This window comes from Bos mutus, chromosome 24 (assembly GCF_027580195.1).
Source record: "Bos mutus isolate GX-2022 chromosome 24, NWIPB_WYAK_1.1, whole genome shotgun sequence".
In the NCBI taxonomy this organism is placed as follows: domain Eukaryota; kingdom Metazoa; phylum Chordata; class Mammalia; order Artiodactyla; family Bovidae; genus Bos; species Bos mutus.
The window spans coordinates 21,969,861-21,991,377 of NC_091640.1; the positions used below are offsets into that span (position 1 = coordinate 21,969,861).

Consider the following 21,517-nt stretch of genomic DNA (forward strand, 5'->3'; position numbering starts at 1 on the left):
ATCTGCAGGCTCCTGGGCAAAGTCTTGTACAGACTGTCAGCTGTTCTGCAGGGTGTCCAGGGGGCACCAGGCCAGTGTGAATACATTTCTTCAGTCATTCCTGCAAGGTGTGTATTCCATTTATGTCTGTCAGTTATCACTGTTAAAGTCAGCAAACTGGAGGAAATACACTTAATCAAATAGCTTTTGCCAATCGCAGGTCATTTTATCACAAAGCTTTACTTCAAATCATCTACCTGCTTTTGCCCAGCCCCTGAGTTGTCCAGATGGGAGCGAAGACTTCGTTGGCTTGCAAGTGGAATGTTTCCTAAAGGGGGATTCTTAGTGAAAGTCGCTCAGTCGTGTCCGAGTCTTTGCGACCCCATGGATTGTAGCCTTCCAGGCTCCTCTCTCCATGGGGATTCTCCAGGCAAGCAAACTGGAGTGGGTTGCCGTGCTCTCCTCCAGGGGATCTTCCCAACCCAGGGATTGAACCCAGGTCTCCCACATTGCAGGCAGATTCTTTACCATCTGAGCCACCAGAAAAGCCAGTTTTTGTGTTTTTTTTAATTGTAGAATTTTAAAACAGTGGTATAGCTGCTACATTTGATTTAAATATTAACCTGTAATTCCTGCTAAAACATTTGCCATCAATAAAAACAAGCCACCCCCCTCCCTATGTAAACCATGTGGACCTTGTGTGAAATTTACGTAAAGAACCTATTAGTATAAACATGCTCACTCAAAAGGAAACCTGTAGAATAAAAATTTAAGACTCTATGGAACCAGGCTGATTTTAACATATACTTTTTTTTATTAAATATGTAAAAAGATAAACGCAAGTCAAGTTATTCACATATTCAGAGACAAAAAACTATTCTACCATGCGACAATAGATGGGTAATGTAAAATGAATGTGATACATCTGAATAAGACCTTTTCATCTATTATGTCATTACTTATCTATATTTATAATTAACAATACATTTGTTTACATTCCTTTCAGTTTACATTTAATATATAACAAAAGCTTTATGGTGTACTATTTAGTAAAAGTAATCTGAATGCATATTAAACCTTAACGGAATAATGGAAATACTCACCAGGGAAGGGAGGAGTTCCTGGTTCCCTTCTGCAGTTTACTTCTCTCGGGGTGTGTCTTTTGTCTTTTTTTCTGCTTTTCTGCTGTTTTCTCTTTACTCCCTGCTTCAATCACTTCCTACCTGATATGAGCAGTGGACATACTATAATCAGCTGTGGCGGGTGTGAAGGGGACCCTAAGACCCAAGTCCAGCAGATGCTTCTCAGCCCAGCATGAGGATGTGTGACGAGGGAGGGGGACATGGAGGAAAGCCCACGCTGGCTGCTGAGATGAATGATGGGGCACAGTCATCAGGGAGAAAGGAGCAGTCCTGGGAAATGAGAGGTGAGCTGCACTAGAGGCTGGGGTGCAGCCAGAGAGGACTGAGAAAGTTAGCTGTCAAAGATACCCCGAGGCACCAGAGATGTCCCGTGCGGCGGAAGATGCCCCAGATGGAGACAGAAAGGGGAGTATATAGCTCCTCTCTAAATAAACCAAGAGTCTGCCCCAAGACACCAGGAAGGAAGCGGGAATAGGATGACTGGCGAAAGTTATCTTTGCCAGGTGTCTGGCCAGTATGTTAATAGCCAAGAAAGTCAGGGATCTAGGGAGGAACAGAGTGGCTGAGGGTCACTGGCGAGGCTTAAGCACACTACCCAGTAATCACCCTCATGATGGGAGCGTGGGTCCTGCCCTACCTGGCACCGGGTGTTACTGATGTGTCCAGGGCAAGCAAAAAAACTGCCCGGGAACCACTGAAGTGTCACCTGCATGGAACTACTTATTGTGCCTCTTCACCAGAGCTGTCTGAAAAGAAGGAAACTCAGTGAGTGCGACAGGCTTGGGAGGGGACACGCCGGGAAGCACGAAGCTGCGTATAGCACGACCACGCCCTGCGACCAGGTGTGGGAGGATGTCACCGCAGAGAGCCAGGCTGGATTCCAGCCTGAGAGAATCGGGCTGTCGCCGAGGTGCAGAGCAAGCAGGAGAGAGAAGAAAGGGAGACCAAGCCCCACGGAACAGCTGTCCACTTCTGCAGTGTCCGCAACAACCTCAAAAATACAAGCAATCCTTTTCACGTGTAACTCGATAAATACCACTCTGCCGCCAAAGATCTGAGAAGACTCCTTTTGGTGGAAAGCTTCAAAGCTAGAATTTAGAATTCATATTTCATCAGTTAATAAAGAAATGTCAAAGCTTTATGAGACATAATTCAGAAATTTATTTGAAGCTTTTTCAGTTAAGAGGAAAGGGGGGGGGCACACTTGTTTGTGTTTTGTTGCACCTGCTAAGTCAAATAACAAGTGAAAGAAAATCTAAAGTTAGAAACCAAGTGAAGTGAATGATCCAGGGAGGGAAACCATCTTTCAAAGGGGCGGTGGGGGGGTGGGGGGACAAAAAGATTTGGAAAGATACTAAGAAAATGTGCAAATATTAGTTTAAAAAAAATAAGGAATGCTTTTAATTCATTCATGTTTCCTCTATTTATGAATTGCCACGGTTTAGCGAAGGTCAATGACAAGGAGGGCCATCGTACTGAAGAGGGGGAATTCCTTATTCCAGAAGGCATTGGGAGTCAGATTTTTCTGTGCTGTCTTTCCAGTGTCAACACCAGACTTCAGAAGCAGGGTTCTCCCTTGGGCTTACACTCCTATCCTAAGGTCGTCACTCCAGGCCTTCCAGCAATTGTGTGGCACGCCCAGGGCTGCACACCCTGAAGTCATTCTTTAGGAGGAACCCCTAGCATGGATGACAGGGTTGGGGCTAAAACCCACATGAAGAGGCAGGAAGGACCTCTGCCTGTGCAGACCCCCTCTGACTGCAGACCCCCGATGACAGCTTTTGGGGAGAGTGGCTGCCCACCAAAGAGGACCCTGAGAAAGAAAACAGCATGAGAACCTGGGTGGGGGCAGGGGAGGGGCACGCAGTAGGAGGGCCATGTCGCGATGGTGTTCTCCTTGAGTGAATGTCTTCCAAAACTAACAACATATTGTGTGGCTGTCTAACATGCTGATGGATGAACACTGCTAGGCCCTAAAGTCCTAGTTCTGATTCCTTTTTTCTTCCCTTTCATTTGTGAGTGGAGGGAGAAACTGACTGTGTTTTTCCCCATGAAACAAGTCACTGTCATATGGCTTTCATATCAAGTTATCTGTTTCCCTTTGTTCCAATTTATTATTTGACCAAATTTATGTTCACAGAGGTTAGACTTGCAAACATCAAAGCACCACAAATGTGTGTGACATCTAGTGACACTGGGTTGAGAAATGCCAATATAAATACCATATATCAAATTACCATTGTTTCACACCAGGATAAAAAGGGAGTGGTGGTGGTGGTGGTGGTAGGGTTGGGGAGAAGTTGTTCTGGAAAGAAATGCAAAGAGCAGAACCAATCTCAAGCAGCCAAGTGGGGAAGTTGAAGGTGTGTGGCCCCCGGGATGTCTCGGGGAGGCCGCCCATGGCCGCTGCTAGTGTGTCTTGGCAAAGGAAATGGGAACCGAGGGCAGTGCTGGCGTGGGCGCTGGCGCGATGATGTAACAGCAGACTGGGAACAACTGGTTTCTGATGAGCTTGAGGCCACACGTGTTCCAATTCTCCGGAAGAGAAGTTCCCACCAAAACGGAAGTGTGGAGAGCTGCCGGGACGGTTCAGTACTCTTCCTGCTGCTGGGGCTGCTGTTCGTGGACTTGCTCCTCTGCTTCCGGCTCCTCCGGGTGGCCCTCCTGCGGGGGAGGGGAGAGGGGCCAGGGGGAGGTTTCAACTGATGGAGCTGACGGCCGCCGGCGGCCCCGCCGTGACTGCGCAGCACGGCGTCTCCGTGGAGCGAGTCACGCGGAGCCTCCCTGCTCCCAGGAGCCAAGGCACACAGAGGGACGCCTTCCCGTCCCCCGCCCCTTCAAAAATCGGATCCTTCTAGAACACAGCCAGCAGGCTTTGTGCACCGCATTTTCCTTCTATCCACTTGGGAAGCACAGCCTCACAGAACGTATGACATACTTTCCCACCCTCCCTAAGAGAGTAAACCAAAGGACCCAGGAGTGTTATGATAACCAGGGGTGAGCCTGCTGTGTCAGGGCGCTGAGCCCCAGGACCCCGAGGCTGACTGAGGGCTTCCTGTCTCCTGCCCTGCTCTGTCTTCCTCCTCACCTGGTAGCGTGTCTGCTTGAAGCAGACCCTTTGTTATAACCTGTTACTCCTCTGATGTGGAGAAGCAGCTTGTCAAGAGTGGTTAGGTAAAGAAAAGGGTGACAGCCACAGTTCCGGGCTGCTCCCGGCCAGGCGGTTTCTCCATTAAGGGAGCGCAGGAGTTGAGCTCCTTCCGGCCATATATTTTGGGTACGTGAGGCATTTTTTGCTTACTTTTGATGGTTGAGGTGTTCCTCCACTTGGTTCCAAAGGACCTATTTACTACTTGCCTTTAACCCAGGGAAATACACTGTGAATACCAACCCAGGGGAATACCAACCTTGGTCAATCACACCTGTAAATATTTTAATTTTCTGACCTCTCAAATAATAATCAGCTCTTTGTTACTCAAACAGAGGGAGTGCTGCTGATCAACAAGGCCAACTGCTGCCTCCAGAATGCACAACGCCTTGCAATGCAGTTGGGAGCACCCGCTGGGACACAGACACACTCGTTTTCTCACACTTTGCACACTTCCTTCCTGTCTGGCCCTATTCCCTTTAGCCCAGGACATCTCTCTCAAGATCCAACTCAAATACAGCAGGATCATGTCTACAGACCCCAGAGGCAGGCTTCTCTTTCCTTCTTCCTGCAACGTTTTGCTTATTTTACCTTGGCTGTAAAACTTTGATTTGTAATCTTGCTTGTCTTAGCCTTGTGGATCCTGAGGCTCCAGAAGTTGGGACAGGGCCTCATCCATTTGTGTCAGACCGCACATGTGTGTACAACTCTTGTGCACATGTGTCAGGAGGAGGACATCAGACAGGGTGCCACAACAGATGACCCAGACTATCAGCCGAGGTCACGTGCCACTTATCTTCTGAGAGGCAGCATTAATGTCAAGGTTATAAGCATGGACCTGGAGTTCATAGCCCAGATCCATTATTTACAAGCTGAGTGACTTTGGGTGACTTAACTGCTGGGTGCCTTGGTTTTCTCCTCTGTAAAATGGGCAACAGACCAAAAGTGCCCACTGAATAGAGTTTTCAATGGGTGTCATTGATCAGTGAATCAACGGAGTCACTGAATTCGACAGAGGGCTCTGAGTTAGCATAGCTAAAGTGCCTAGAACAGTGTTTGGCACAGAAGTGTGAGCTGTGATTTTTTTTTTCTTGAAAGGAGAAAACTCATTGGAATATATTTTAGAAGTAAAAAAGATTTTTAAAAAAGTAATCTTTTCTACAACAGGAAGAGAAAATGATGCCATACTGAAGACTTACGTTCAAATCTAGCACCATCCCCGGCTGGACTGGGGTCAAGATACACATGAAATATTCAGTCTCCCTACAACCACACCTATCATCACACTCAACTCGGCTCCACCTCTGAAGCGTGAAGACCCCAATCCTCCTCTCTGCCCACATCTGCTGTCCTTTGGGACCCCTTGCTCCTTAATCCCTTAACCGCCGTGTCCTTTGACTTCCAAGCCCTGAGCCCTCCTTTACTCCAGGCTCTGCCAGTTCCTCCCCAGGCCAGCCCCGCAGCATGCTCCTCATGCCTCTGTACTCCCCTGCTCTGCACAGAGTTAGGGCCTCACGGACAGAGGCACCCTCCCACCCTCCCGGGAGCAGAAGAGCACCCCTGCTGGGATCAGACAGGGAGGAGGAGCCACTGGCCGCTTCCAGTCCGGGAGCAAAGAAGGGAAGTCCTGCTCCTGGGAGGTGGACCAGGGACCCCCGTGTCTGCTCTGCTGCACACTGCTCCCCACGCCTCTCTTACTGCCTTCACCCCAGAACGGGTCACTCCTCTGAGCTTTACATCCATGACTCATGCTTCCATCAGGGTGTACACTGCAGCTCTCTGGGTGTCTCTGTGTGTGTGTATCTCTGTGTGTCTGCCTCCACTGTCTGGCTACAAGGCTGACTTGCAGACTCAAGCTGACTCTACTCGACGTCTCCAGCTGGACTCGGAGCCTCTGAATCCCTCAGGGGTTAGAGATCTTGTTTGATTCATCACCCTGACTTTAAAGAGTTAGCTGCTTCCATGTCACATCACCCGGACTTCAGCTGGTTTCAAGTGTGCTTCTCTTACACAACTGTTTTTGTGAATGTTAGGCAGATGGTGGGAAGATTGCAGAAATGAGGCTCTATTTGACAGTTTACAGAAAATCCTGTCTGCTCACACCAGGACTGGGAGTCAACTGTGGGATGACAGATTTAATCCCTCAATTGTGGGATGATGGATTTAATCCCGGACTGGAAGTTGGAAGAGGTGGATTCAAGGAACCGTGGGCCTGTTACACCAGTGGCGGGCCCAGAAACCCACTCACTGGGTTAGGCCCCTCCCCAGGCCTGCTTTCCACACGTGCTGACCAAGGGGGTAGGTGTGGTGTCCTGGCCTAGGCCTTGGGTCTCCAGCTGGCCGAGGGCAGCCCCTCACTCATGGGGCGCCCCTGTGAGGTCACACAGTTCATCGGCAGGAGCCTCGGACCCCAGAGCACTCTTCTTACTGATTAACACGGGTGTAAAGAACAAACGTCCTGCACTACCAAAGGATTGCTAACACCTGGGGTGCAAATGAAGGTGCCCTGAAGGCCTGGCAGGACACACCCATCACACAACACCACGGGGAGCTCCTAGCCCGCTGTGCCATGGAGGCACTCATGCTCAAAGATGATCTTTCCCTTCTGCCCCATGCAAGAGGGAGGAACTCAAACACACAGGCGAGGAGGCAGCCAGGCGAAACCAAGGTCAAATACATGACTCAAGCACCGGGGCGCCACCTGCTTAATTAAGTCTAACATTTGGATGTCAGTCCATCACCACTTCCTAAATGATTAGCTGTCAGCGGCTGCTTTGGAGTTCCTCATTCTTTCAATGATCAACAGAAGGAGAAGCGAGCCACAAGTCAGCGCTGGAGGGGGCTCTGGGCTACTGTGGGCGGGAGAGTGGGGGTGGCTCCCACCTTTCTAGATGGAGGCTCATCCGCTGCTCCTACACCAGCGCATCCGGCTGTTCTTTCCTCTGCTTTGTTCGTGCTGTTTCCTCTGCAGAAAAAGCACTCCCCCGTCCTGAGCTCTGCAACTGGTCACATTCCTCATCATCTTTCAACGTCCAACACAAATGTCATCTTCTCTGTGAAGTCCCGGCCTGTCCCTCCAGGCTGTCTTTATGTGCGCCCCACACAAGTTTATTTATGTCTCCATCACCGCATTTATCACAGCCTGACATATTCCAGTCGGCGGTGTCCGCGTTCTCTCTCTCTCCCTCTTGCCAGGGCAGCAAGCTCTGCGAAGGCAGGGGCTGTGTCTGCCTTCTACACACCCAATGCTGCGTCCAGTGACAGAAATGCAGGCTGAATCCAAAAGACATGGGCGGAGCTGGGGAGGTAGCTTAAGCCATTCCACCCAAAGTGGCTTCCGGGACAGGACCGCAGGAAACACGCGCCTCTGTATTAGCAGGTGACCCTCTGCTGACAGAAGCACAGGGCAGCAGCTACGCAAGGACCAAGCCCAGACACCTGTGGCCCCAAGCCAAATATTAAAGATGATGAGAATCATCAAGACAGGAACGGGACAGCAAGCTGGCCATCTGCTCTGGAAACTTCCCTGAGGTTTCTATGACTGCAAAGTGAACTGCCTCTGTTTACTTTTACACTCCAAACTCATCTGCATGTCTACATCTTCCAAACATGTTATTCTAGGATCGGCTGGACTATAAGAGTCAAAGACCAGCCAAGGTGAAATAAAGACTGAGGGAGGAGACCTCTCCGCCTGTAGTGCCGACGCAGGGTCCGTCCGTGGTTAACTGCCGAGCAGACCCTCAGCGCGGCCTCGGATTCCTCAGCACCTCTCCCACTTCCAGGAGGAAGGCAACCAGAAATCTCCGCCTCTCGGAGGTGCACAGAAGTCAGGCCAGCAGCGACAGGAATAAAGTGCTGGCATTTTTTTCCCAGACACCATATGCACCATGGCTGCATGTCCAGCCAGAACTGAAGTGTGTGAATGGCCTGAAAACAGGACGCACGGTCAGGGTGAAGCACAGTGGGGGGGAAAGGAGGCTTCTGGAGCTTTCGGGGCGGGTGCAGTATACTGTCACATTCTAAACAAGGGCACCTGGCATATTCCAGCAGATCCTCTACAGAACACTCAGCATAGCCTGAAATATTTCTTTTGGAGCTGTCCAGACCCAGATTTGCATGAGAAGTTATCCTGGAATGAGAAAAATTAAGGCAGCAACTGCGTTTGAAGGTGCTGAGCACATTGTTCCCCAACTGACACCTTTCCTGGGCAAGGGTGGAAGCTTTTTTTAAAAAAAAAAAAAAAATTGTTTCTGGCTGCACTGGGACTTTGCTGCCATGTGCAGGCTCCCTAGTTGAGGTGCACAGGCTGCTTATAGTGGCAACTTCTCTTGCTGTGGAGCAGGGGCTCTAGAACACAGGCTCAATAGTTGGATGCGTGGGCTTAGTTGCTCTGAGACATGCGGGGTCTTCCCAGATCAGGGATCGAACCCACGTCTCCTGCATTGACAGGTGGATTTCTTTACCACTGAGCCACCAGGGAAGCCCAAGTGGATGCTTTTTAAAGGCTCACCCCCTTAATGGTAGAACCTGGATAAGCTAGGAGGCAGCCACAAAAACAGGATTCGTTATGCTCGGGGAGGGAGGCAAACCTCGGTGGGTCTAGGGTGTCTAGGATGTTCTGTGAACCTCTAGGAAGACAAGCAGGGAGCAGAGTAGGATGACCACTCTCCTGAGCCCCTCACCGTCCACTGCTAGGAAGTGTCATGTGTACATGTGTGTGCAGTAAGGAGAATCCCCTGCAGTGTCCGGGCACACAGCAGTCACCCCTATCTTTCTATATAGAAATCAAAGTTTTAAAAAAAATGGGTCCTGTCACATTTTAAACAAGGACACCTGGCATATTTCAGCTGATCCTCTATGGAACATTCAGCATAGCCTGAAGTGTTTCTTTTGGAGCTGTCCAGACCCAGAGCTGCATGAGAAGTTATCCTGGAATGAGAAAAATGACAGCAGCAACTGGGTTTGAAGGTTTTGCTCTGGTCACCCACACATGTAGTTTGTGTTGTCTATCTTCTAAATCTGGTTACTGCCTCTAAATCTCTTCCTGGACTTCAGATGCTTCCCAGCACACACCCGGCAGCAAGGCCGCCATCTCTCTCTCCTCCCGACCACGTTTCTCCCTCTCTGACAACACCAGAACAACAAAGGTGGGTCTGGCTGCTGCCAGCCAGGAGAAAAGGGACGTTCTCGATGGATGCTGAATTAACAGGAAGCCCAGCGGCTAGAATGATACTTTTGAAGGTGCCAAACAACAAAACGAGATGATGGGAGTTGTTTGAGAAAACCCAGGGAGGACGTTGACTAATTCCTGCTTCACATACAGAACACGGGCAACTCAATACTGTCAATTAGACAAAGTCTATCCTGTAGTTCCCCTACGTGGTACCGCCTTTACTTTTGCCCTTGCCCACGGCACCCAATACACTGAGAAGTGGGAACACAATCCTTAAGATTTGGGGGCTTTGAGTTAGAGAAACCTGGGTAGTGATGGAGCATATTAAGGGTGGATCACTGGACAAGTAATTTTATATCTGTGATGCAGAGGTAAGTAATAGTACTCACACGACGTAAAAGGATGTGGTGAGAAATGTATTTAGAACACGAATGTAGTATCTAGCACGCGCTAAATGTGCAATGTCAGCTATCACAACTGTTCCTATTTAAAAGGCGTTCCTATTTAAAATATTCCCTGTTTAAAAGGTGGCTCAGGCTTGCAGAAGGGAGGGCATGAACTCAGAGCTCGAGTTCAAAAGCAAATTATGATGCTTATTTGCTTGGGAATGTTCTTTAATCTCTCTGCCGCCTTAGTTTCTCTCATCTGTAAAATGGGATAACACCCATATCTACTTAATTCTCTGGAGAATTAAAGGAGCTGACACATGTAAAGCCCTTGGCTCTTCCCCCTCATATCCCATCCCAAGAGTCTGTGGAAGGGCCTTGCTAATAAACCCATTAGTCCCAATAACTGATGATGTGTTGAAATATTACTTCTTTGCGGGGAGGCAGGGTGTGTGTTCATTGCCTATACTCTGCAGAATGGCTTGCTGAAGCCAGACCTCAGCAAGCTGGTGCTGGTGTGTATGCTGGGGGGGTGGTGGTGGTAGAAATGGTCTAACAGAAGCTGAGTGTGTAGTCATGGAGGAAGACACCCCTAAACTCTCTCCCCTGGGACAAGAGCTCCTGCCCACGGCCAGCCCTCATATCATTAGCTAGGAAGTCTGAGGCTCTGCCAACCCTTCATTTGGAGTTTGCTTGTTGGTGCTCTTACACAAGGACTCCTTCTTAGGACAAGATCTGGCTGGAGGTCAGGAGCAGAAGGCTTTTCCTCCTGTTGGCGGCGTGGTAGGAAGGTTCCATCCTGCAGGATGCCCTGCTCCCATGAGCAGGCACCACCCTGGATGGCAGCACGTGGTTCACTCTGGCTCACGGAACCACACAGACCTCATCAGGTTCTGCCTCAAACAAGCTTGTGAAGACAATAACCACAGTTCATCTAGTGCCTGATGGATGACAAAGCAGTCTATACACACAGAACATCATGGAAACACCACTCTGGGTGGTGCAGAGACACTGGCAGAAGGACCCCTACCACCTGCCGGGCTCCCGTCATCCACGGCACGCAGGGGGCCCAGCTCCCCTGCCGCCCACCACACTCAGGGGCCCCAGCTCTTGTACGGTCCACGGCGCCTGGGGGGCCCAGCTCCCCTGTTGTCCACACTGCCTGGGGGGCCTGGCTCCCCTGCCGTCCACGCCACCCCGGGGGGCCTGGCTCCCCTCCTGTCCATGCCGCCGCCCTCCAGAAGGCGAAGCCCCAGTGGGCTCCCAGTCCTGCTGGGGGGCTTCTCCCGCCCTGTGCAGGCAGGCGTGGGGTGACCCGCCCTGGGCTCTGCCATTCATCCTGCCCCTTCCCCGCCTTGTTCCCAAGACTCCCGCTCCTCTGCTGCTTCATATGCCTGCTTCCCATCCCCGGATGGAGCCACCACCTGGGTTCCCCCCTCAGCACATTCACTCATGGGGAGCAACCCCAGGCCTCCCGGCGAAGGAGGCCATCCGGGAGTATCTGCCCACAGAAGGCTGTCCCACGACGCTACTCTGTGCTGGCGATGGGTAACCAAGACAACCAGCCAGGAAGGCAGAACCAGACAGCCGTGGGGCTGACGGGGACGGGAAGAGCATCGTCTACATTACTGTTTCCTTTCACCACGCCCTGCTCCATCATGAAGAAAGAAGAATCTCTACACACACTCTTACTGCTCATTTGCTCCGGGAGCTGAAAACCACTTGAGGCTGCGCAAGCCTGTTTCTCTCAACCCAAGGCCCCGCCCCCCACGACTGGGGACATCCACTCCTCTCTTCCGGGATTTAGGAATGCAAGTCCCCTCGGCAGGGTCAGCGGGTGAGGCTTGTGCTGAACCCTCTGGGAACATTGCGTGCCACGGCCGAGCTCACTGAGCCCCCGGGGCAGTCTCTGAAGGTACAGCCATCACTGTGCCGTGACCAAGAGCATCACTCTAGACCATGAGCATCCGTGCTCTGCTCACACTCACGTGTTCATCCGAAGCGTAGAGGACGTCCATTAGTCGCTGCACGAGGTCGTCGTTTTCCTGCCCATGTTCCTGGCACAGGAGCTCAATCTCTCTCAACTTTCCGAAGTAGAAATCCCTTTCTTTTTCCACGCCTTCGAGGGCAAGTTTTAACGAATGTACCTGGCGAGGGTGGGGAAGGTGGAAAAGAAAACCCTCAAAAAATACAGCATTAAGAAATAAGTGACCAAACATGCCTGCGTATAAGGATGCGAAACGTGAAAAGACAGACGTGCAAAAATGACAGATGTGCAACAGTAACGGATGGGCAAGTCCGGGGAGAGAGACAAAGGCTGCTTTTGGAGCCTGAGCCTGGGGCCGGGACCCAACTGCAGCAGCACGACTGTCACTCCTGTCAGCTGAACGTTTATGATAACGTCAGGCCTGGGGATCCTTCGTCAGGAGACAGTTCCACTTGGGCTCCAAGTCAGCTTTCCTTTCCCACTGACATGGGCTGGGGCACACCATCCCCCCCAACTCGTTGGTCCTCTACAGGGAGGGGGATTAGAGGGCATGGGGAGGGGGTAGCATCAGGGAGCGGCTGTGGCCCCTCCTTTCTTTCTTCACGTCACTTGCACGGAGAGCTGCCCTCAGCTTTGGAGCCCCAGCTCCTGACCCAAACTGGACAAGTGCGTCTGCGGGGAGCCAGGGGCTCGGCTGCACAGGGAAAACCGGGTCAGGCCAGCAGCAGGCTGAGTGGAGCTGCCTCAGCTCCTCTAGGGCTCGCTTTGAGCTCATCACAGGAAAGGTGATAGTGTGGAAGCCCCATTCTCTCAGCAGAATAGTCCCCATTTCCTTTTTTCTCCCTTGGTGCTGGTTCAGGGGCCTCCCAGCCTCTCACACTGGTAAAGGGAAGGGGGCAAGTTGTAAGGCTGAGTCCGCCAGAGCCATCACCTGGGCTGAAGAAACCTGGAAGGGCGTGCAGACAGACCTGGTCTCAAATTCCAGGCTGCAGGGCCAGCAACCCCACACAGGCCCAAACCATCACCCCTTCCTATTCTCGGAGAAGCCCTCAATTTTTTTTAAACCCTTTGAGCAGTTATACATTTAAGCAAAGAACATCTGTAGAAGTAAACTAGGTCTTTCACGGTCCTCCTCAGGTGTAACCTCTCTCTCAGTATATGAAAAATCACCCTAAACAGGTTTCCAAAGATAATATTTGGAGTGGAAATCTCTCTGTTTCTAGTAACGCCAGGCCTTTGCACATGCTATTTAGCTGTCTGGAGTTACTGATTCATTGAAACAGACACTCAGCACATGCAGTGGCCCTCTCCTCATGCACCCGGCAAACCTGAATCCATCCAGCAAGACTCAAGGGTACGGGTCTTCCTCAGAGTTAACCCCACTGACACCCTCACGCAGCTGCTCACAAAGCAGAGGAGGAGGGACTTCCCTGGTGGGTCCAGTGGCTAACACTCCATGCTCCCAATGCAGGGGACCTGAGTTCGATCCCTGGTCAGGGAACTAGATCGCAAAGGCTGCAACTAAGAGTTTAAATGCTGCAGCTAAAGATGCTGCACGCGGCAACAAACGCCCAGTGCAGCCAAATAAATAACTAACGAGAACCAAAAAGGCAATGGAGGATCACCAGCTTCTGGCTATAACTCTTCTTTCTGATAATACTGTGGCATTGTGGCTTGTGCTCAGTCGTGTCCGACTCTTTGTGACCCCATGGACTGTAGCCCGGCAGGCTCCTCTGTCCATGGACATTTGTAAAAACTGAAGACAACCCAGTTGCCTGAATTCCAGAAAAAAAAAGAAAACCCTCTTGACTCTGGCATCCTCCTCCTCAAACGTGACTACAAGTCCATCTCAAGCCTGCACTGGTGTCAGTGGATGGGTCTATGGAGTTCAGGAATCTGCTGACTGCCAGGTCCCCTTCCCCTGGACCAGGCAAGAAAGGGCTCTGGATGTCTCTACCCCATGGAAACCACAGGCTCGTCTGCCTCTTGCCTGGTGTGGTCTGTGCAGTGAATCAAGAGCTGAAGCTCAGTAGAAACACCCAGCCCAGGGCGGCCCGTGCAGCTATTCCAGGCGCATCAAGTAATATGTGCAGCTATAAACATTCCCTGGTAAAAACAACAGGAGCTAAATTACCCGGTGAAAGATCAGTTGGCGAAGGGGATGCCGTTTTCACAGTCCCACTCCAATGTGTCAGAGCAGGAGCCTGAACAGTAGCGGGGCAAATGCTAGGGATGCAGCCTGGAGGAGAGTCAAGTTCTCTTCTCCCGATTCTCCACCACCCCGGTGTCCATGCACTGCAGATGTGCCCAGCCTTCCTGTCTGAGCCACTGACAGGGTCTGTGAGGGCTAACCAGGCCCACTCTCCTCGCCCTGTGGTCCCTGAGCATGGCAGGGACCCCAGCCCGCAGCCCCTGATTATTTCAGTCATGTCTTTTCCTCCCCTGATTCATCTCTATCACTGACACCGTCTGGCACAGCGGTGCTTTCAGAGCATCATGGGAGACTGCCCATGTCAAGGCACAAGACCAAGTACATGAGAATTCTTAAAGTCCATGGCACTTGTCACCTTGTCTATTACCACTGCTATTTGCTCTTTGGCTTGGGCAATGTTACTCGGCCCTTCCTTGTCTTCCTGTCCTCAGTTCCAACACAGCGATGCCTGTGTGAGGCTCCCCACCAGCTTCAGGGGGGCACCTTGTAGGCTCTAGGGACAGAAAATGGAGGGAGCACTAACACAGCCTTGGAAGTACAGCTGAAGGAGGTGCTCAGTAAGCAGTTGGTGAATGAAGGCTCACAAGGTAGGAGGTATCCAACCTTCCCACCCGGGGATAGACGGAGGTACAGGGACAGACGGAGGTATGGGCACAATGCTCCTCCACGTGTGGGCACTGGGGGCAGCCTGGGGATGAGGCCTCTGAATGGAGGAATTACAGCTGGGGGAGGAAGACCACTGAAACGTACTTCTCTCTATTCTGTCTTCTTGAGAGTGGTGTTATGAATAGAAGGACAGTAAAGAATCCACCTGCCAATGCAGGAAATGTGGCTTTGATCTCTGGGTCGGGAAGATCCCCTAGAGTAGGAAATGGCTACCCACTCCAGTATTCTTGCTTGGGAAATCCTATGGACAGAGGAGGCTGGTGGCTATAGACTATGGAGTTGCAAAAGAGCTAGACACGACTTAGTGACTGAGCATGCATGGTTTAGCTGAAGCACTGCAGAGAGCATGGGCCCTCAGGGCTCTGGGGCTCTGGGTGCGCTCTTGGGAGCCCAGAACCAGCCCCAGGAGAAGAAGTGGGGCTGGTAGGCGCAGGCTGTACAGCCAGAGGGGCAGGTGGGATCCAAGGTTTCCAGGCGGTTCTACTTTGGGTTAGAGGGTTGGGAACCTAGGTGTGGTAGAAGTAGATGATGATGAAGAAGCATGAAATAATAAAGCTATTAAGAGAATCTGAGTTTCTAAGGAGAAAGGTTGAACGGTTCTATGAAGACCTACAATACCTTTTAGAACTAACACCCAAAAAATATGTCCTTTTCATTATAGGGGACTGGAATGCAAAAGTAGGAAGTTAAGAAACACCTGGGGTAACAGGCAAATTTGGCCTTGGAAAACGGAATGAAGCAGGGCAAAGGCTAATAGAGTTTTGCCAAGAGAACGCACTGGTCATAGCAAACACCCTCTTCCAACAAAACAAGAGAAGGCTCTACAAACGGACATCACCAGATGATCGACACCGAAATCAGACTGATTATATTCTTTGCAGCCAAAGAGGGAGAAGCTCTATACAGTCAGCAAAAACAAGACTGGGAGCTGTCTGTGGCTCAGATCATGAACTCCTTATTGCCAAATTCAGACTTAAATTGAAGAAAGTAGGGAAAACCACTGGATCATTCAGGTATGACCTAAATCAAATCCCTTATGATTATACAGTGGAAGAGAGAAATAGATTTAAGGGACTAGATCTGATAGATAGAGTGCCTGATGAACTATGGACTGAGGTTCATGACAGGAGACAGGGATCAAGACCATCCCCATGGAAAAGAAATGTAAAAAAGCAAAATGGCTGTCTGGGGAGGCCTTACAAATAGCTGTGAAAAGAAGAGAAGTGAAAAGCAAAGGAGAAAAGGAAAGATATAAGCATCTGAATGCAGAGTTCCAAAGAATAGCAAGGAGAGATAAGAAAGCCTTCCTCAGCAATCAATGCAAAGAAATAGAGGAAAACAACAGAATGGGAAAGACTAGAGATCTCTTCAAGAAAATCAGAGATACCAAGGGAACATTTCATGCAAAGATGGGCTCAATAAAGGACAGAAATGGTATGGACCTAACAGAAGCAGAAGATATTAAGAAGAGGTGGCAAGAATACACAGAAGAACTGTACAAAAAAAGATCTTCACGACCCAGATAATCACGATGGTGTGATCACTCACCTAGAGCCAGACATCCTGGAATGTGAAGTCAAGTGGGCCTTAGAAAGCATCACTACGAACAAAGCTAGTGGAGGTGATGGAATTCCAGTTGAGCTATTTCAAATCCTGAAAGATGATGCTGTGAAAGTGCTGCACTCAATATGCCAACAAATTTGGAAAACTCAGCAGTGACCACAGGACTGGAAAAGGTCAGTTTTCATTCCAATCCCAAAGAAAGGCAATGCCAAAGAATGCTCAAACTACCGCACAATTGCACTCATCTCACATGCTAGTAAAGTAATGCTCAAAATTCTCCAAGCCAGGCTTCAGCAATATGTGAACCAAGAACTTCCTGATGTTCAAGCTGGTTTTAGAAAAGGCAGAGGAAGCAGAGACCAAATTGCCAACATCTGCTGGATCATGGAAAAAGCAAGAGAGTTCCAGAAAAACATCTATTTCTGCTTTATTGACTATGCCAAAGCCTTTGACTGTGTGGATCACAATAAACTGTGGAAAATTCTGAAAGAGATGGGAATACCAGACCACCTGACCTGCCTCTTGAGAAACCTATATGCAGGTCAGGAAGCAACAGTTAGAACTGGACATGGAACAACAGACTGGTTCCAAATAGGAAAAGGAGTACATCAAGGCTGTATATTGTCACCCTGCTTATTTAACTCAGATGCAGAGTACATCATGAGAAACGCTGGGCTGGAAGAAGCACAAGCTGGAATCAAGATTGCCGGGAGAAATATCAATAACCTCAGATATGCAGATGACACCACCCTTATGGCAGAAAGTGAAGAGGAACTAAAAAGCCTCTTGATGAAAGTGAAAGAGGAGAGTGAAAAAGTTGGCTTAAAGCTCAACATTCAGAAAACTGAGATCATGGCATCTGGTCCTATCACTTCATGGGAAATAGATGGGGAAACAGTGGAAACAATGTCAGACTTTATTCTTTGGGGGGCTCCTAAATCACTGCAGATGGTGACTGCAGCCATGAAATTAAAAGACGCTTACTCCTTGGAAGGAAGGTTATGACCAACCTAGATAGCATATTCAAAAGCAGAGACAGTACTTTGCCAAGAAAGGTCCATCTAGTCAAGGCTATGGTTTTTCCAGTGGTCATGTATGGATGTGAGAGTTGGACTGTGAACAAAGCTGAGAGCTGAAGAATTGATGCTTTTGAACTGTGGTGTTGGAGAAGACTCTTGAGAGTCCCTTGGACTGCAAGGAGATCCAACCAGTCCATTCTGAAGGAGATCAGCCCTGGGATTTCTTTGGAAGGAATGATGCTAAAGCTGAAACTCCAATAGTTTGGCTACCTCATGTGAAGAGTTGACTCATTGGAAAAGACTCTGATGCTGGGAGGGACTGGGGGCAGGGGGAGAAGGGGATGACAGAGGATGAGATGGCAGGATGGCATCGCTGACTCGATGGACGTGAGTTTGAGTGAACTCTGGGAGTTGGTGATGGACAGGGAGGCCTGGTGTGCTGCGATTCATGGGGTCGCAAAGAGTTGGACACTACTGAGCGACTGAACTGAACTGAAGGAGAAAGGGGTATAAATCTAAGGTATTACAGACCCATGCCTGACCCTCTTCGGTAGAGCCTCAGGCACGTGGCCCCAGGCTAATTAGTGCTGGCCTAACCACCTCCTATCCAGGAAGAACTCATTAGGGACATGGTATAAGGGCTCAAACTGAGAATCAGCAGGTAATTCGAACTTTCCACAGTTTCAAAACCAAAGTCCTACTCACCGGATGACTTAAGGTTTTACCTTTTTCATTAAAGTGTTCAGAATTGTAAAGAAACACCCTCGTTAGGCAACTGCTGGCTGTTTAACCAGGTCTTTGTTTGCAAATATACAATTATCTCAAAAACTGTTTCCAGACTCTTGCTGGCTCATCAAGAACCAGATTAATCACCAGGACTGGCCCAGTGAGTGGCTGGGAACAGCCTGAGGACCTGGAATAAAGGTTCCAGTCCCAGCGGTGGGGGTGTGCTTGTATGCTTAATTGCTAAGTTTGTCCAACTCTTTGCGATCCCATGAAATGTAGCCCACCAGGCTTCTCTCTCCATGGGGATTCTCGAGGCTAGAATACTGGAGTGGGTAGCCTATCCCTTCTCCAGGGGCTCTTCCCAACCCAGGAATCAAACTGGGGTCTCCAGCCTTGCAGGCAGATTTTTTACCAGCTGAGCAACCAGGAAAGCCCAGGGGTCAGGGTAGCCGGGATAAAAGACTCTCCTCCCAACTCAGGGCAAGGATGGGTGTTTTCTACACTGGGTTCTGAGCTCCCAGTTGTCATATTACTTTTTTGTTTTGAAGTTTGCAATTAGAGTAAGCTTTTTTTTTTCTTTCTTTAAATTTGAGGATATACAATACTGTGATGATTTTTGTCCTACATCAACATGAATCAGCCACAGGCATACATGTGTCCCCACCCTCTCCCCACCACTTCCCTCCCAACTCCATCCCTCCAGACTATTAGAGAGCACTGGCTTTGGGTGCCCTCAGTGAGAGTTTGATGTACGTCACAACTTTTAAACTATGCATGCTGTGCTGTGCTAAAGTAGCTTCAGTCATATCCAGCTATTTGAAACCCTATGGACTGAAGCCTGCCAGGCTCCTCTGTCCATGGGATTGTCCAGGCAAGAATACTGGAGTGGGTTGCCATGCCCTCCTCCATGGGATCTTCCTGACCAAGGGAGTTAACCAGTGTCTCTCCTGCGTTGGCAGGCAGGTTTTTTACCACTAGCGCCACCTGAAAAGCCCCTTAAGCTATGTATACACTTAGGCAAAGTTAGCTATTGTTGGTTAGGAAGCATATGTAAGCTTTCATATTGAATATTTCAAAGACAGCAGAGATAGATTACTGCAATCCCAGGGATATTAGATAAAAAAGAAAAGTCCTAATTCACTGTGGCCTTTCTGATCCCCCCGCTCCTGGGTTCAGTGCTCCTGTCTACTTTCACTCCTGTGGGAAGGGCTCGGTGTTTGGCTTTTGCTGGTGAAACAGCTGGTGGTGTGTGTGTGTGTGTCTGTCTGTCTGTCTGTAGGTTCAGCGAGAGAAGGGAAGTTCTCTGTCTTGCTGCCACTATACGATCAGCATCCAACACAGTGTCTGTCACATGGAACAGGCTTAACCGATAGTTGCTGAAAGAAAGGAGGAAGGGAGGGAGACCAACCCTCGATGCCTGTAACACAATCTAGACTGGCTCAAAGCGCCGTGGCCCAGCCTGGAGCTCCTAACAGTACTGAGGTGTGTGTCTGTGGGGTGTGGATGGGGGGTGGTTAGCCTGCCCGCTTGCATTTACCTGAGGCCTTCTCATCTGTCCTCCTATCTCAATGTATTTTTGTTGTTGGTAGTCGCTCAGTTGTGTCTGATTCTTTGCGACCCTATAGACTGCAGCCCGCCAGGTTCCTCTGTCCATAGGATTTCCCAAGCAAGAATACTGGAGGGGGTTGCCATTTCCTTCTCCAGGGGATCTTCCCGATCCAAGGATTGAATTCACATCCCCTGCTTGGCAGGTGGATTCTTTACCACTGAGCCACCTGGGAAGCTGTTCTCTCAATAGACAGCTGTGAGACTGGTGACTTAACATCTTTTATTGACAACGGGCCACTGATTTTATCCGCCCCACTAGTTCCTTTCATTCTGACTTGACTGAAGCCACTGGTTCCTTCCCCTCTCCTATCCCAGGCCCAGAGAGGTCTTCTCATCTCGCCCTCACACCCGTCTCCGCTGCCACAGACTGGGCAGGGGATGCTGAGTTACCTGTTCATTAAGCTGTATGACCTGTGTTTCTAAGTCTTTATCAGATCTGGATGCTGAGCCGCTGGACGAAGCCCTTTTGGCTGATGAGGGACGAGAAGGTGTGGATCCTGGTTTAGATGCTGGACTGGATTTAGCCGCACCTAGAAGTAACCAGAATAAATTATGAGCACTGGCAACATGAGAAATGCTTTTTCGGTAGACAGCAAAACTATGATAACAAAAGGAATTTACTAAAACATATAAGAGATAACTGCTGGCTACCCTTTCCCAGCACAGTGTGTGGATTAAGTTGCACTGGTTGTGTCTGACTCTGTGCGATCCTATGGACGGTAGCCCACCAGGCTCCTCTGTCCATGGGATTTTCCAGGCAAGAATACTGGAGTGGATTGCCACTTCTTTCTCCAGGGTATCTTCCCGACCCAGGGATGGAACCCTCGACTCCTACATCTTCTGCACTGGCAGGTGGGTTCTTTACCACTCATGCCACCTGGGAAATCCCTCCCAGCACAGAAGTAGCACAAACACACTTAGGAAGAGTGCATGTGATAAAATGAGAGAGTCCTGGACAACTTAACCCTTCTGAGCAGTTTTTCCCTCAAGTGACATGAGATTAATGCAGTTGTCCTTTCTTCCTCCAGAGAGATGAGAATAGCAGACACAAAGGGATTTTAACTTTTTTTTTTTAAGAAGGAAAGGTTCTCTGATAAGCTCCAAGCATCATCATAATTGAATTTCTAATACCGATCTTATAACAAAGTAATCCCTTAGGAGAAATATCGATGAAAATGTCTATTTTTTCCTCTTTTAATACCCTAGTTTCAGCCATTAAAAGACTCTAGGAGCCATGACATCTCTGTAGCAATGGGCACTCTTGGTGCCCAAGTCCGGCTTCTAAATGTTATTCTGCAATAAAAGGGCTTCTTGAGATATGGCTGACTCCAGGGGTGGGCCTGGAACATCTTATGTCAAAGAGCAAGGATGTGCTCAAGAATTAAGGTCAAGGAGACAGGGGTCAGACTGAAGGGGCTCCCACCTAGCCACACTCAGACCATTTTGCAAACCAAAAAGAATAATGGCTATAATTGTATTAAAATGCACTGAATAAACAAAAATCTAGTCCACGATGAGGGGAGTAGAGAGGAAGGATCTAAAGATCTTTACAGAACACTGACAGCTAGGAAATTGCTAAAGAAATGCTATAGAAAGAAATCACCGTTTTGTAGTACACTTAACTGATCCAGGGAAGTTTCATCAACTGACTCTAAGACATTGAGAGGTTTTTGGAGAAGCAGATAGCAACACATGTCAAGTCGTTATCCCGTAAGTTGCTTATAATGGGAGAAAGATATGCCTTTACAAAAGGGAAGCCTGGGGATTAAGACAGTAACCAAGTTATTCAGCAGCATCACTAATAATGACAGAAACTGGCAAAACTAAAAGACCACAGATGTCCGGCAAGACCTCATCTACCTGAAGCCCAGCTTAAAACAGGCTCTCCCTGTCTAGAACTTGACAGAC

General features: G+C 49.4%; 1 protein-coding gene across 4 annotated transcripts in view; it reads right to left on the minus strand.

Annotated features, from left to right (window-relative positions):
• Positions 1-770: 770 nt before the first annotated feature.
• MAPRE2 (microtubule associated protein RP/EB family member 2) overlaps positions 771-21,517 on the minus strand; it is a 187,117-nt gene continuing 166,370 nt past the window's right edge. For all 4 annotated transcript variants that reach the window (XM_070361791.1, XM_070361792.1, XM_005889235.3 and 1 more), the window contains 3 exons: positions 20,000-20,139; positions 11,817-11,975; positions 771-3,785 (listed from right to left, as the gene is read on the minus strand). In XM_070361791.1, the coding sequence (XP_070217892.1) occupies positions 3,711-3,785; positions 11,817-11,975; positions 20,000-20,139 (374 nt within the window). In that variant the 3' untranslated portion in view covers positions 771-3,710. The remainder of the gene's footprint in view (positions 3,786-11,816; positions 11,976-19,999; positions 20,140-21,517) is intronic.